Source organism: Oreochromis niloticus, linkage group LG20 (assembly GCF_001858045.2).
Source record: "Oreochromis niloticus isolate F11D_XX linkage group LG20, O_niloticus_UMD_NMBU, whole genome shotgun sequence".
Taxonomy (NCBI): Eukaryota; Metazoa; Chordata; class Actinopteri; order Cichliformes; family Cichlidae; genus Oreochromis; species Oreochromis niloticus.
The window spans coordinates 34,959,580-34,976,554 of record NC_031984.2 but is presented as its reverse complement, the minus strand read 5'-3'; the positions used below and the strand labels follow the sequence as shown (position 1 = coordinate 34,976,554).

The 16,975-nt window shown below is 45.4% G+C and overlaps 1 protein-coding gene across 6 annotated transcripts in view; it reads left to right on the top strand.

Moving 5' to 3' along the window:
• The window catches only part of plch2a (phospholipase C, eta 2a), a 166,258-nt gene extending 152,010 nt beyond the window's left edge, over positions 1 to 14,248 (top strand). For all 6 annotated transcript variants that reach the window (XM_025901547.1, XM_025901546.1, XM_025901545.1 and 3 more), the window contains exons 21-22: positions 1,692 to 2,049; positions 13,417 to 14,248. In XM_025901547.1, the coding sequence (XP_025757332.1) occupies positions 1,692 to 2,049; positions 13,417 to 13,775 (717 nt within the window). In that variant the 3' untranslated portion in view covers positions 13,776 to 14,248. The remainder of the gene's footprint in view (positions 1 to 1,691; positions 2,050 to 13,416) is intronic.
• Positions 14,249 to 16,975: the final 2,727 nt, after the last annotated feature.

Here is a 16,975-nt window from a genome sequence, read left to right as displayed (position 1 = left end):
AACTTCTTTTCATTTTCTTTTTGAAATATTGTTTGAAAATACAAAAAAACTAGAAACAAAACAAAACTTGTCAGTACTTATGATTAGGAGACTTTCTAATAGCAGAATATCCACTCCAATCTTAGCCACTCGTCCTCGCCTCCTTTTGTTTATTGTTTTGTGGTTATTTCAGCAAAAACTGAACTATGAACTGTGTAACCTAGGCCATATTCAGACGTATTCAGATGTAAAATATATACATTATTATTATTATTATTATTATATATTATTCTGCTTCTAAACTTCAGTTCTGTGTAAATTTCAGTTTTCTGTTCATAAGAATATACTGACTGCACCTGTTTTTGCAGATCACACTATCTTCAGTGTTATTCCTCCCTCAGCCCATATTTTTGATGCACTCAGCTATCAGTAGCCATTTACTAAATGACCACTTTGTTGTCCACATTGTCCTTGTTTTGAAGTTGCCTTTCTTGGAGCTGCTGTGTGACTCCTGTTTGAATGTCTCCTAGCCCCAGCCCACCTATTTTTTTCTCCTTTTATCGTTCTCCTCTCTGATTTCCAGTCTCTCCCCATGTCTGTTTGTGATTGCAGTGGACCTCTCTTTTATGAAATGCTCAACATAGAAGCAGACAATGTTTAGGAGTCCTGAAGCTGCCACTCAAAACTTGGGTGTAGTGAGATCCAGTCAGAATCTTGCATGAGCCACCACCCTGCATCATTCGCCTCAGTGCACACCCCCTCAAATTGTTCAACTGTCCATTAAATTAAAGTACTGAAAATTGTAAGGTGGCAGAATGCTATTGTTCTGGTCCCACTTTTTTTCCCAGGCTCTGCAGTTTTTGGTCTAGGCAGTGAAATTCTTTCAGTATAGGTGTCTATGTACTAGAAGTTCCAGAAACTTAAAGAATCCCAGTCGCTTTCTTTCCGAGCTCTCCAAGAATTAATTGCCTTACCAAGAACTTTTTCTACAATAGTCAAGGTCCCGAAAAGATGAGTTGAGTTAGCCTGCTGACATGGTCTTTGTTCCTATGGTTATACAGTGCTGTCCTAGTAATTTGATTAGTCAGCAATATTCAGCACTTAAATCCGTGGTCTAAAAATGATCTTCACAAATTATGATCTCTAGGCTGGGACTGTTTTTGAATTTACAGCCATCTTAATGGAAGTTAATTTTAGTTAGTGTCTCGGGGTCTTAATTAACTAAACTGAGTTTCACAATCATCACGGCCACAGTGTCCTTCTTTTGTTCCAGTCATTGTAACCTTTGACCTTCTGTTTTAGTGAAAACATCCATGCAGTGTTGAGAAGGTTTCGTTCAACTTTGCCAGTTACCTTCAAGCATGTATACATGTAACTGATATTTTGCTACAGGATCTTCAGCTGGTTGCTTAAAATGTCTAACACTTTGAATCCAAGCGGATTTCAAAGCTAGTCAGCATGGTTGCAGCTGGATGATCATGTCAGTGTGATCTATGAGAGATCATTCACACATGTGCGTTTCTGTAGGAAATGTGGATTTCATTTACTTTCCTCATTTTAAGCATGCTCATTATACTAATCCTGTGTATGTACAACTGCAGTAAATTCATTGGGTGCAATGAATTTAGTGTAGTATGGCAGATTTTTTTTCAATATCTTCAACCTATTTGTGAATTGTGTTTGGCAATGATGTCCTGTTGTGTTTTTGTCAGGCAAGAGCAGCCAGCGGCATCAAAGGGTTGTTTCACAGAAACCCAAAGCAGGCTTCCCTGGACAGTCACACTGCTGTACAGCACAGCCGTAAGAACCCGTTTGGGGCCCACCTCCTGCGCCGCACAGCCAGTGCACCTACCAAAGGTCAATCCAAAATCAAGAAAGGTTTACCAGACATTGCAATTGACACCAAAGACTACAGCTCAGAGGGAGCTAGTGAGGAACGAGAGACCGGGGAGGGAGAAAAGGCCTCTGCTGCTACCTCTCAGCACCACAATGGGGATTCACTGGCACCCCAACAAACCAAGGGACCGTGGAACCATTCCGAAACTAATTTTCATCCCGAGGAAGGTAAAGGTAAGCGCTCATTCTACACTCAGCGACGACCAATGAGTGAACCTCTCAAGCGGGCCATTCGGCTCCGCATTCATGATCCGCTGGACATGAAGCCAAATGTGTTTGCCCGTTTCGCTGTTAGCAGCTCGGGCAGGGTGGGGATGTCCTCCAACTGCATCACATGTGTGACTGGCTCAAAGGAGAGCCCAGAGGCTGAAAGAGAGGGTCAGGTTGAGCAAAAGTCCAATGTGACAGATGGGGAGAGACCAAAGAAAAGTAACCACTCCTCCTCATCAAAGAGACAAGTGCAGTCAGAACCTGTTGCCATGCCCCAGTCCCTAGGTGCCCAGCCCAACGTACAGCAGGTTCCTGCCAAACCCAAGACTAGCATGGAGGCCCAATTTCAGTACTCACCCATCCCTTTCCCCAGATCTAAGTTCAGACAAACACTGGGTGCCCAGTATATCCACAATCGACCTGGTACGTCACAGAGGTATACCCGTTCCTGCAGCATTCCCCACAGACGATCCTCCAATGCTGTTACACCAGCACCAAGCCTCGCACCAGACTGCAGGAGCACTCACTGTTGGCAGCAGGCGACACCACCCGACTATGGTGCTGTTTATTGCTCTGTACTCACTAAACTGACATACAGTGACATGAATTCAGGTCTCTTGCTCAGTGACAGTAGTAGCTGCCAGAGCTTTGGCAGTCTGAACAGTTTGGAGTCTCTTCCTACGCTGCCCCCTTGTTCTATTCTCGACACCCGGAAGAGGGCTGTGGGTACCCTTCAAAGAGAGATGAATGCCCTGTTTGCCCAGAAAATGGAAGAGTTGCGCCATAAGTCTCCAATGTTCTTTGCTGGTAAGATGTATTTGAGGCAGATGTAGAACTCACCAGGTAGATGCTGTGCTGTAGCTGTATTGCTAGCACGTGCTGTCAGCTTTCCCTTTTGCCGTAAGTTAGATCTGTGTTGTGCAACATGCCTCTGATAAAATGAAGTCATATCCAACCCCATCAATGGTTTCTTAAAGTTCAGCTTTGAGTTTTGTAGCTTTCATTAAAGCCTCATGATTGAAATTGTTTCAAATTTGCTTATGTCGTTAAAATCCTCTTACTTTACCCACATGCTTGACAGATGAGAAAAATGGTAAGTTTTTATCTAGAAACAATAGTAATCATTCAATTTGAACAAAGTACAAAAAACTCAAAGTAGACACTTTCAATTTGTCAAGTAGCTGCTTGTCCTAAACTGTTTTTAGAGAATAATTCAGGGATATTAAAGCATTTAGTTCAGTTCAAGACATTTCTAAAGATAAGACAAAATGTGGTAATAGATCTCTTAATTACATAAAATTGCTCTGTAGGATGCTTTGGTTAATGTTCGAAAGGTTAGCTTCAGCAAAGTCTTAATTGACTATGTACACGTTAGCATATGCTACTTCCGGTGCAGAAACTCCTGTGGGGAGCTTTGTTTCCGGTGTCCTATTCGCGCCTTGTTTACTGTCCAAAACAAGTTAAGCAAATGAATGAATCAAGCGGCGATTTACATTTCTATAGATGTTTTGGGCATTTACCCAATATATCTGTAAATGATGTCCATCGACTTGTCGATATTTTTCCCCCGCGCCTCAGAGCAAAAGAGAAAAGGGATTCAAATGTTATATTTCTCAGCTGTCCCTCGTTTATCGCGGGTGTTCCATCCATCCATCCATCTTCATCCACTTTATCCGAGGCCGGGTCGCGGGGGCAGTAGCCTAAGCAGGGAAGCCCAGACCTCCCTCTCCCCAGCCACCTCCTCCAGCTTATCCGGGGGAACACCAAGGCGCTCCCAGGCCAGCCGTGAGATGTAATCTCTCCAGCATGTCCTGGGTCTGCCCCGGGGCCTCCTCCCGGTGGGACATGCCCGGAACACCTCACCCAGGAGGCGCCCAGGAGGCATCCTTGTCAGATGCCCGAACCACCTCAACTGGCTCCTTTCGATGTGGAGGAGCAGCGGCTCTACTCTGAGCCCCTCCCGGATGGCTGAACTTCTCACCCTATCTCTAACGGAGAGGCCAGCCACCCTTCGGAGGAAGCTCATTTCTGCCGCTTGTATCCGCGATCTCGTTCTTTCGGTCACTACCCACAGCTCGTGGCCATAGGTGGAGGTAGGGACGTAGATCGACCGGTAAATTGAGAGCTACGCTTTTACACTTAGCTCCCTCTTCACCACGACGGACCGGTGCAGCGTCCGCATCACTGCAGCCGCAGCACCAATCCGTCTGTCGATCTCCGGCTCCCTTCTCCCATCACTCGCGAACAAGACCCCGAGATACTTGAACTCCTCCACTTGGGGCAGGAACTCATCCCCGACCCGGAGTGGGCACTCCACCCTTTTCCGGCTGAGAACCATGGCCTCAGATTTCGAGGTGCTGATCCCCGCTGCTTCACACTCGGCTGCGAACCGTTCCAGTGCGAGCTGGAGGCCTTCACCCGATGAAGCCAACAGAACCACATCATCTGCAAAAAGCAGAGATGAGATTCTGAGGCCACCGAAGTGAAAGCCCTCCGCCATTTGGCTGCGCCTAGAAATCCTGTCCATAAAAATTATGAACAGAACCGGTGACAAAGGGCAGCCCTGGCGGAGCCCATCACCCACCGGAAACGAGTCCGACTTATTGCCGGCAATGCGAACCAAGCTCTTGCAATGGTTGTATAGGGATCGAATGGCCCGTAGCAATGGGCCAGACACCCCATACTCCCGCAACACCTCCCACAGGACACCCCGAGGGACACGGTCGAATGCCTTCTCCAAGTCCACAAAACACATGTAGACTGGTTGGGCAAACTCCCATGCACCCTCAAGTATCCTTGAGAGGCTAAAGAGCTGGTCCAGTGTTCCGCGACCAGGACGAAAACCGCATTGTTCCTCCTGTATCCGAGGTTCGACTAGCGGACGAACTCTCCTTTCCAGCACCCTTGCATAGACTTTCCCAGGGAGGCTGAGGAGTGTGATCCCCCTGTAGTTGGAACACACCCTCCAGTCTCCCTTCTTAAAGATGGGGACCACCACCCCGGTCTGCCAGTCCAGGGGTACTGCCCCTGATCTCCACGCAACATTGCAGAGGCGTGTCAACCAAGACAGCCCCATAACGTCCAGAGCCTTCAGGAACTCGGGGCGGACCTCATCAACACCAGGGGCTCTGCCACCAAGCAGTTGTTTAACTGCCTCAGTGACCTCGCCCCCGGAAATTGGCGGGTCATTCCCCTCATCCCCAGACTCTGCTTCCTCCTCGGAAGACGTGTCAGTGGGATTAAGGAGGTCCTCGAAGTATTCCTTCCACCGCCTGACAATTTTCTCAGTCGACGTCAGCAGCGCTCCGCCAGCACTATACACAGTGCAGGTAGAGCACCGCTTTCCCCTCCTGAGACGCCTGACGGTTTGCCAGAATCTCTTCGAGGCAGTCCGAAAGTCTTTTTCCATGGCTTCTCCGAACTCCTCCCACACCAGAGTTTTTGCTTCAGCCACTGCCCGAGCCGCATTCCGCTTGGCCTGTCGATACCTGTCGGCTGCCTCCGGAGTCCCACAGGCTAACCAAGCCCGATAGGACTCCTTCTTCAGCCTGGTGGCTCCCTTCACCTCTGGTGTCCACCATTTGGTTCGGGGATTACCACCACGGCAGGCACCAACCACCTTGCGACCGCAGCTCAATGCAGCAGCTTCGGTGATGGAGATGCTGAACATGGTCCAGTCAGACTCAATGTCCCCAGTCTCCCTCGGAATGCTGTTGAAGCTCTGCCGGAGGTGTGCATTGAAGATCTCGCGGACTGGGGCCTCTGCTAGACGTTCCCAGCACACCCTCACTACACGTTTAGGTGCACCAGGTCTGTCCAGCGTCCTCCCCCGCCACCTGATCCAACTCACCACCAGGTGGTGATCAGTTGACAGCTCAGCCCCTCTCTTTACCCGAGTGTCCAAAACATATGGTCGCAGGTCTGGTGATACGATTACAAAATCGATCATCGACCTGCGGCCTAGAGCATCCTGGTGCCACGTGCACTTATGGACACTCTTATGTTCGAACAAGGTGCTCGTTATGGCCAAACTGTGATTTGCACAGAAGTCCAATAACAAAACACCACTCTGGTTCAGATCAGGGAGGCCGTTCCTCCCGATCACGCCCCTCCAGGTCTCGCTGTCGTTACCCATGTGAGCATTGAAGTCTCCCAGCAGGACAAGAGAGTCTCCAGGTGGGGCACCTTCCAGCACCCCCCCCCCCCCCCCCCCCCCCCCCCCAGGGACTCTAAGAACGCTGGGTACTCTGAACTGCCACTCGGCACATAAGCACAGATGACAGTCAGGACCCGTTCCCCGACCCTGAGGCGCAGGGAACAAACCCTCTCATCCACCGGGAAAAACCCCAACGTACCGGCAGCAAGCCGAGGGGATATTAGAATACCCACCCCAGCCCGCCGCCTCTCACCAGGGGCAACTCCAGACTGAGACAGAGTCCAGCCCCTCTCCAGGAGACTGGTTCCAGAGCCCGAGCCATGCGTAGAGGTGAGCCCGACTATATCTAGCCGGTACTTCTCAACCTCACGCACTAACTCAGGCTCCTTCCACACCAGAGAGGTGACATTCCATGTCCCTATTGCCAGTCTTGGCAGCCGGGGATCAGTCCGCCAGGGTCTCCGCTCCTGGCCGCCACCCGGCACACAATGCACCCGACCCCTATGGCGCCTCCTGCTGGTGGTGGGCCTGCCGGAGGATGGGCCCATGTCTCCTCTTCGGGCTGTGCCCGGCCGGGCCCCATGGACTAAGGCCCGGCCACCAGACGCTCGCCTTCGGGCACCCTCCCCGGGCCTGGCTCCAGGGCGAAGCCCCGGTAACCCTATCCCGGGCAGGGTAAACTGTTCCCTCGATGTTCTCTTCATAAGGGTCTTCTTAATCGCTCTTTGTCTGGTCCCTCACCCAGGACCAATTTGCCATGGGAAACCCTACCAGGGGGCAAAAGCCCCCAGACAACATAGCCCCTGGGATCCCTGGGACACACAAACCCCTCCACCACGATAAGGTAGCGATTCACGGAGAGGTATCGCGGGTGTTATGTTCTAAAAATAACCAGCGATGGGTGAAATCAAGTAGCCAATTTTATTTTTTGACGCATGGACGTCGTGGACATACAGTACTGCACTCCAAAGTCACACTGCTAGCGATCGATGCAGCGATTCTGTACTGTACAGGAGAGACGTCACGGAGGAGATTGTCTGCAGCGATCAGGACGCAGGACACAATGTGATGTAAAAACAAAAAAGCATGCAAACTTGCACTAAAAAATCTGTGAAACAGCGAGGTGAAAGGTGAACTGCGTTATAGCGAGGGACCACTGTAATTTTGAAGGTAAGTCACAACACACCCTTCGTAAATACTAATGTAGAGAAACCCTTACCAGCAATCATTCATTTTTTTGTGTGGCTTTTTTTCATGGTTTGTTAACATGCTGTGTAGGTGTGTACTTGACTAGCTGATATCGACATAACGGGGAAACATCTGGTTTGACTATTGTTCACCTGTAGTTTGAATGCTGAACATTTGCCTGTTTAAATGTCTTCTGCATGCAGTAATGCAGTTCTGCTTGTGTTGAGTGATGTAAACAACTGATCGATCTAAACTCTTTAAACGTCAAAATTGATCATTAGATTTTTTATGACACAACAGTGGTGAGTGTTCCCACCTTCTCCTCTTTGTAACTTAACGCCATCTTTCCGTTTTCGAGTTTTGGACATGATTTTGGAGAATATCTTGGCAGTAGCGATTGACCGCAAAGTAAAGCTACCGGAAATGTACAACCCTACATCCGGTCTCAAACCAGGAAGTTAGCATTTTCTCGTGCACAGGGTCAATAAAAGTTTAAAAAGATCACTTTTCATGATTTTCAACTACCGTATTTTTTGCACTATAAGGTGCACATAAAAGCCTTTAATTTTCACAAAAATCGACAGTGCTCCTTATAATCTGGTGCACCTTATGTATGAATTCTGGTTGTGCTTACTGACCTAGAACCGATTTTATGTGCTGAAATCTCTGTCAAAAAATGTTTTAGTACTACTTTGGTAAGCTATGAAGCCGCACCGCTTAACACTCCGGTTATGTTCACCCCCCGCCCCCTTACTTTACTGTTCCGGGTCAAAATTGACTGGTCAGTTTTAACAGCTCTTAAATTAACATAAGAAACATTTTTCACCACCAAATTCAGTTCAGTGGGTGGGTCAGTGGGTCGTTCAGTGGTCATTCAGTGGGACATTCAGTGGGTTGTTCAGTAGGTTGTTCAGTAGGTCGTAAAAGTGGGTCTTTCATTTTGTCATTCAGTGGCTCATTCAGGGGGTCAGAGGCCAAAGGGGGTGGGGTGGGGGGTGGATTCCCATTCATTTTCTATGGCGGTCACTTTTGACTGGGAACACCACAGATGTAACAAAGTTGATTAAAACACCCAAAATTCAACGAAAGAGGTGCTCATCACTTTTATATGTTCAAGTGCATAGTGTGGAGGATGTCATAAGGACTCGAGACAATTGGATGTAAAACACAATATTTATGAGTTTTTTAATATGTAAATGGTCAGATTTGACCCGAACACGACAGGAAGGTTAATGGATTGTCGGAGCATTGTCGGCTACCATAGTCAGGAGCCTCGCGGAGTGATCTGGGTCCTAAACTCAGCTTCAGGTCCCAAAGTCAATCACTGAGAGTTAAAAATTGTCTAAATTCTTTCATCTTTAATGAAATGATCAGCGTTGCTACTTTACCAGGTGTAACAATTAAGTTTAACATCCAGGCATCTATGACAATAGAATTTATTACATTTATGAAATTTAACAGAGTTAGAAGTTAGCAGGAAGTTAGGTCGTTAGCTTCCACCTAAACATGATATAGCATGTTCTGACTGGGAGATTTCTGAAACAATTCAAACGTACAGCTCTGCTGTCACTTCCAACATAAATGAAGACAGGAAACTAAACAGCAGTGACGTTTGTAGGGTTACTGAAGTTGGGCTAGCTGGTATATAATGATATGCTACGTGATCGCTAGCGACACAGCTATGTTAGCATAACATAAACACAGTGAAGCTGGAGGATGAACGCTAACACTTTTCCACTCGATAAAAGTTAACGTGAGGGTTCCTGGTGGTTAGGGACAAATGGAATCGCATGGCAGGATGCTGTAAACGGACCAAACTTCAGTCAGGAGAACAACTGAGATAATCCATCCACAATACGAGGTTAGTCATTAATATACTGCAACAACATGGGAATAGAGCAGCTGCCAGAGAATTCAGCATTAATGAATCAATGTTACGGAAGTGGAGGAAGCAAGAAGAATGAGATGAGTAAAGTTTGACATAACTGACTTATCCGTTTCGTTTAATGCGCCTTATAATCCGGTGCACGTTATGGTCTGAAAAATATGGTTTGTGTAGATGCGAAAGAAATTATTTTTTGATCGGGCAAGGAGTGCCCACATTCATGTTAGAAAATGTTGTTCAAGGACATCTGGTGCTTCAGAGATGTGTTCTTCTATTCAAAATATAGAAATACAAAGAATTTGCCACCGGAAAAACTATCCATGGAATGTTTCATGGGTATTTGTTTCGGATACTGGATTTATACTGGATTTTGCATTGAATCTTATAAAGCCCTTTACTTCACCATTGCATTTAATAGCAATCAACGTATATTCAGCTTGAGTCCTGAAACCGAGAATATTATAGGTACATAATTGACAAGAGCTGGCTGAGTCCTGCGAGTCATGAGGTACTGGTGTCTGAGTTGTCCACACAATCCCCCTTTGAGCCACACATTACATTTTTCAGAGGAGTTGACTTCCTTTTAAACACCAGCTGTTCTACCTAAACTGACTCCCCTTGAGCCCTTTGCAGTTCATCATGTGATTGCCATCGCTGTTTGATGAACCTTATGGGGGAAGCAAGTTTGTGTAGGGAGCCGAATTACAAGTTTTCTGGCCCGATTACAAGCTGACATCTGTTAAGTCATATGATGCTGGCAGATAAATCCTTTCTAGCAGCGTTATCTACTATCTTCCTTTTCAGTCTAACATGGAGAGAGATTTGTTCTGATATGGAGACCAGTTTTTGTGAGGATGTTTTTTCTTCTGTCCAAAAAGCTGTTTCCTTGCTTACAGTCTCTCTCTTCTCAATTTGTCTAAATTACCCTTTTCCCTCTCTGTCCCTTTTTGCATGCTCTCTTTCCATCCTAGTGCAGAATTGAGAGGATGACCAAAGTCAGGTAAACTTTGTTAAATGCATGCAGCCTCTTAAATTCATCCATCACCAACTTGTTTCTCTTTCTCACCATAGTTGGTTGTTCTCGTCCTGTTCTCAAAAATACTGTACCTCACCAATGCACCAATTCAGCTTCATCTGTGTTTAGGGGTTTAAATAGAGACTTGGTGTGGACAAGTGGAAAAAATAATTCATTAAACTAATGTCACAGGACCTGCATGATGTAGTACAAAAACTTTAAAAATTAAAAATTTAAGTTGGATTGTAATTATCATTAAAAAAAAGTGTAAGTGGCTAAAATATTTGAAAGTCCTTATATATTTCCTGGAGCTTTTAAGGTTATAGTGAAGTTGATGAGCATTAACATCAAGCTATGGGAAAGTGTTATTGAAGCTAGGTTAAGAGGAGAGGTGATCATCATCTCTTCTATGGATCACCTTGAACTTATATGGCTGTAAGACCTAGATACCAATGGTGGTCTGGGATTGGAATATTTAATGCAATAGAGTCACTGCAGTGGGGCGTGATTTGAGCAGAGGGTCCATGAGCACCCCAGGACGTAGGAATAAAGAGAGACGACCACCCACTGAATTGCCAAGCGCTCTTTTTCAGGTGTGCTACAGTAAGTCTAACACTCACAGTTTTCAGCTAAAATACACCACAGGGCGATCAGCCCTTTTTCCTGCTGTGACAAAACTACCCCCCAGCCCTGTGTGCACAGCATCAGTCCTCAGAAAAAATGGGAGGGAAGAAGTTAGGTATGGAGCAGGGTTTCACACGAAACACCACCTGGCATTGCTGCATCCACAGGACCAAATTGGGGGCAACTTTTTGGGTGAGGTCTGTTAAGGGACTGGTCTGCTCCCCAAAGTTCAGGACGAACCAGCCAGCCCCAAAACTGCTTCACCTCCTCTTTGGTTTTGTTACAGACAGGATGCAATGACTGTTGCCCTCGCCATCTGAGGGCGCACCTGTCTGCCTCTCAGGTGGTAACCCTCATCCTGTACCTCCCTTCAACTGCAAACATTTTCAGGTTGGCCATGAGCCCCCCTCCCCTCAGCAGAGACTCAATGACTGCAGCCACCTGCTGCACATGCTCTGCACAGGTGTTACTGTGAATGATAACATCATCCAGGTAGGCGGCAGCATATATGCAGTGTGCTGCTGCATCACCCGGGCCAAGAAGAACTGGAATGTGACCATGGCTCCATACACAACCATATGGAGTAGAGAAGGCTGTTTTTTTCCTTAGACTCTGGAGACAAGGGAATCTGCCAGTGGTGCTTGGTCAAATCAAGTATTATGGAAAATTGAGCAGTTTGTCAACCTGGAGTATGGGATACACATCAAACTGTGACACCACATTTACCTTGTGCTAGTCTACACAGAACTCTACAGAATCCTCTCTTCACCACAAGAACCAAGAGGCCACATCATCCACTATATGGCTCTTCTATTACTCCCATCTCCAGCATATCAGCCAATTCCTTCTGAAATATTTGCCTTTGTTTGTAGTTAATCTGTAGGGCAGTGAACGCATCATCATGCCAGGGTGAGTTTCAGAATGAGAAACTCCCAACACTCCCCCTGGCTCCCTGCCAAATAGTTAAAAGGAATAACATCTTGTGGAGTCCTGGGATGATAGATGCTTGTCTGAATAGACTTAATGCCCAATAATTCAGTGCGCCAGTGTCTGCTGCACTGACCAGCCAGTCTCCGGGCACCTTCATGATTCTGCTGTGGCCTTGAAGATGTCCAGGAATGCAGATAATCTGTCTCCCATCTTGTCCAGCATGATAGCTTGTGCTGTGGGGAGCTGTAAGGGTGGACCCATATCAAGCCACCAGGTTGTCCAGCACCTGAGTTTCACACTTGACCTGGGCCTGCAGGTTCTCCAGCTGCTTAAGCTGCACTGCCTCCTACTGTCGGTGCATCGAATTCAGTTCTGCCACCACCTGAACCAATGTCTGCACCAGCTGCACGGGCTGTCGGTCAAACGTCTTCATGTGGGGGAAAGTTGGGTGCCAATCTAGCAAATTGCTGCTACAGGAGCTCCCAATACATGCACCCTCACACACTGTGTCGTTGTTCAGTGCTTTCTCTTTTATTTTCACACAATTTATTTTGTACTAATGTTTGCTTTACATCACTGCCCGTCAGCTGTGGTCACTCTCCTCTTCTGCCAGTTCCATTTCTTCTACTGCATAGCAGTGCCACACATCGGTCCCTACTATTGTATAAATATGAGAGACAACTACTGACAGAAGCATCTCCCAGCCTCCCCTGGCACTGCCCCTCCCCTGCAGCTAAGCCATAGACCAATCCTGCCACCACAGCAGTAGCACTAACAACAAGACAGGAGGCAGAGCTAGAGGAAGCAGGATGATCAGGATTAAGAATGAGTACATCAAAGGGACAGCTTAGGTTGACCAAGCTGGAGAGGACAGGTTGAGATGGTTTGGACATGTGCAGAGGAAGGATAGCAGATATTTTGGCCAAATTATGTTGTATATGAGGCTGCCAGGGGGGAGGAAAAGAAGAAGACCTCAGACAGGGTTCATGGGTGTAGTGGCAGATGTCATGCAGAGAGTTTGTTTGACAAAAGATGATGCTAGTGACATGATGAGATGGAGCCACTGTGGTGAACCGTAAAGGGAGCAGGCAAAAGAACAGTGCAAAAATTCAGGTCTTACACTGGGACGCCATTATTCTGGCTAGTGTTAGCTAATACTGAGATTGTAACTTTAGCTTTCTGTCATTTTACTGGCAACATTGAGAATAAGCCATTGTGCCGCACGGCTAAGATACAACTACCTGGTTATTGTTGTTTGACAACTTTAGTGATGTAAAATCATTTCTGAGCAGAAATGAGTAGCATGCCAGATTATTTCATCAGCTTCATGGTACTGACTTATGTATGATTTCAAAAGCATTTATTTTAGCCAATATTAAATTATGCAATATACAAATCATTAACATGTCAATATTCAAGCTGATACCAAATACATCAGATCAAAAGATCTGTAGTTTTCAAATTGATTAGGTTTTATCGCCACTAGGTCAGTATTGTGATCAAGCTTATAGAGTTCCTTCTTTTTTTTGACAGATTGTTCTACAGTACACAGACCAGATGCCCCTCTTCCATTTCTTGCACTAAACTCAGAAGACACCGAGAGCATCCATTCTGTCCGTCCTGCCTCCACTCAGGAAGAGTATTCACATCACTCCTCATTTACATCAGTACATTCAACACAGCACACCATTCCTTCAAATGGGATGGTACACAGTCCTATTGTGGTGAATGGAGATGCTATGAAACCTTCTACAGTTTCCAAAACCACATCCCTCTTCCTGGCAAACCCTGTTGAGAAAATGTTACTATCAGGATACATTACAGACCCCCAAACCAACAAAAACACCTATTTTTACGTGGAGCACAAATCAAACCAAACCAGGACACTATAGCAGAAACGAAAAGTGATTCAAGAGTTTAAGTCTGATGACCAAGCAGAGCTACCTCCTCATGAAACCGTGTCGGCTAGAACCCCTGCAGTCCCTCCAGCTCAGATTAGGAGAGCTTCTTTTAGCCATGTGCCATCTCACACTCCAATAAGAAGAACAAAAAGTGAGGGCCATGCTCGAGGAGATGTAACCTCAGCTAGCTTGGCTCAGTACCAGAGATCTGTGCAGATGCTACTGTGAGTGATCGTTTTTGGAGGAAACTGGAGGCAGGCAACTACCACGACAGCATATCATCCTCCTCTAGTATCTGTTCAAGTGACACTGCCACTGAAATCTATCTAACCTGGCCAGAAAGAGTCTCAACAGTCTATCTCGAGCCAGCAATACCTGTGACGCTTCCTGGGCCAGCTGTTGTCACCCAGCGTTCATCTGCGGCAATGCAAGAGCAAGTCAAACCTCAATATTTAGCAAACTGAGTGCCCCAGAGATCAGCTTAATCTCTGCCTTCTGCAGAACCACTGGTGGAGTGAGCCAGCAGACTGACTCAAAGGAGCCACACCTGGAGCCAGCTCTTCATAGAGGAACTGAAGAAATCTTCATCCCCTCCAGCTACATCCACAACAGCTACAGCTTCTTTGTCCAAAAAGACATGGAGATCTGACCTCTGATGACATATGGTGCAACTTTGATAGTAAGTACCACAGCATCATCTGAAGTTTCACTGTTAGGCAAACCAAAGACCAATTCCCAAATGGCAGCCCACAGAAGTCAGCCAGTCACTTTACAGAACAGTTGCTGACTGATGTGGAGCCCCTGAGTGCTGGAGATTTCGCTAAAGAATTCCCAGAAGAGCAAGGTGATAAGACCCTGGTTCGAGGGACTGCCTCCAGGAGCCAAAGCAGAGTGTGGTACATTACAAACCAGGCCAGGGAGGCCCAGGAAAGACTGAAGCTTCAAAGTGTTCCAGTACAGAGGTGCAAGCTTTAGGCTTACTCTTAGCACTGGTAGTAGCCCCATTGAGGAGCTTGGGATCCTCCTTGTCCCAGAGTCCTTGCAGATGCCTGGACCTGCTGAGTCAGCACATGCCTCCCCTATACAATCCCAAACCTCCACTGACCCTGAAAACATTACAGTTTGTTTTTTGCTCAAACTCTTAGAACTGGCTGACTTTAAACTGATTGTAAGAGAGAAAGCCTGAAACTAGTTTGGAATAAATTTGCTCCAGCAGAAAACTTTTTATTTTATTTATATTATTAATATTTTCTTTCTGGTAGAAAAAGCTGCACATCTTGCAAAATACTGGTCTAAAGAAAGGTGTGTTACCACTTATTAGTAATCCATGAACAATCTGTTTGACATTTAAATGTTGTACATTTTGAACCAATGATTTACATTTTTTTGTGCAATCAGGAAACGTCTTGAAAATGTTCAACAAATACTGAAATCTGTTTGCACAAAATGTTAGATATTTTCCAGAATGTGTTTAGTGACAAATACCAGGAGTTTTTTTTTTTTAAATGTTGGTTTCGTTGGCTATCATTTGCTCTCATGTTCAAGGGTTTATTCGTTGTTTTTTTTTTTTTTTTACAAATACAGTAGCAATAGATCTACCTGGAGGTGAGGGGTTTTTCAAAGACATGTGACATCATTTTGTTTACTTGAACTGGAATAATTTAATTTGGCTGTGGTAAAAGTTAGATACTATATGCATTTTTATAAGCCCGTTAATCCACTAGCAATATTTTTTAAATTGATGGCATGATATCATTGTGGAAGATGATGTGTAGTTTAATGCTAAAAGCCAAGGTTCATCTCATGTTTTTGTTGAAGAAAGGAACGATTCTTAAAGTTCTTCATTTCTCTTTGTGTAGTAGTTAGTGTAATTTGACCAGGTTTTGCTAACATTCTCATCTGTGGCATGCCGCAGCATTTAGATGCTGTGTTTTAAAGCAGTGCTGTACTACTCTGTACCAAGTTTTAGCCCTTTTATGCTGACTGCATGTCTTTTATGTACTGTAGCCTTTATCCAAATCTTTTTTTTTGCAAATATATTTTACGTGAAAATTAATATTCTAAACACTGTTTTTATCGTCTAATGATGATCAAAATGGCATCATGTCTGAAACCCTGTGTTTCCAGTAGTTTGTGATACTAAAATAAGATGAAAATTATGCATTTCGAAGCACGTTTATTCATCAAATCCTGTATTGTTTGTTTGATTTAGACATTGTGAATTAATGATCTGAATAAATCTTAAATTAATAATACTGAACACTTCACAGCTCATTTATTTAATTTGTACTTAATCTTGTCTGCAGCCGTCTTAGTTTTTTGACAAAGTCATTAGCTGGGTTAATTCAGCCTTGCACAAGGTGACATGTAAAAGCCCTTGGCCTTGGTTTTGGCAGTGTGCTGGCTTCTCTAATTATGGACTCTGCTTGGGTCTGTGTTTACCAGTCATCACCCCTTTCAACCTTTGGAGGGGAAAAAAAGAACTAGACCCCCTGCAGGAAGACAAAATGTTCCTTGAAGCTTCACAAGAGAGACAAACTTGTTAAGAGATCAGATATTTAAAAGAGACAATACTGTGCTTTTGGGCTGGTTTTGGAATAGAGTTGTTGTTTAACTCAGGTTATTTTACTTTTGGCTAAAATATACATTTGCACACAATCATAAAGTTTCTGTTTGAAACACTTCCTAAATTTGGATTTGTGCCTGTTGCATTGAGAGTAGCATTTTCACAGTCACAAACAACTTTTTTCGTCACAAGTTGCTAGCCAGTGAGTTAGGAAAAGGTCGTGCTTTCTGTGGTAAGGTTAAGACCCTACAATATTAGAGTTAAGACCCTACAAAACACCAACTCTGCTTGCCATTTTTAAAGATTAGAAACAAATGTTTGTCTTTGTTTTGTCCCCGACTCCCATGTCAGGATGCCAAAAATGGCATTCTAATAGTTTAAGTTCGTGGGCCGAGTTGGTGTACTTGGATCTCAAAGTGTTAAGGTTTGACTCTCCAGAGCTGAGAATCCACGCATTGTTTTCATGGTTTCTCAGGACACTGGCATGTCAGTCAAAGGTTTGTCCATTGTCAGGACTGTGATTTCCAAAGCTGACAGCCACCTCTGGCGAGCTGTCAGACACTGCTAGGCCTCTTTCTCAGCTCTGTAAGACTTTGTGTAGCTCGACATGCTCATTTTAGCGCTG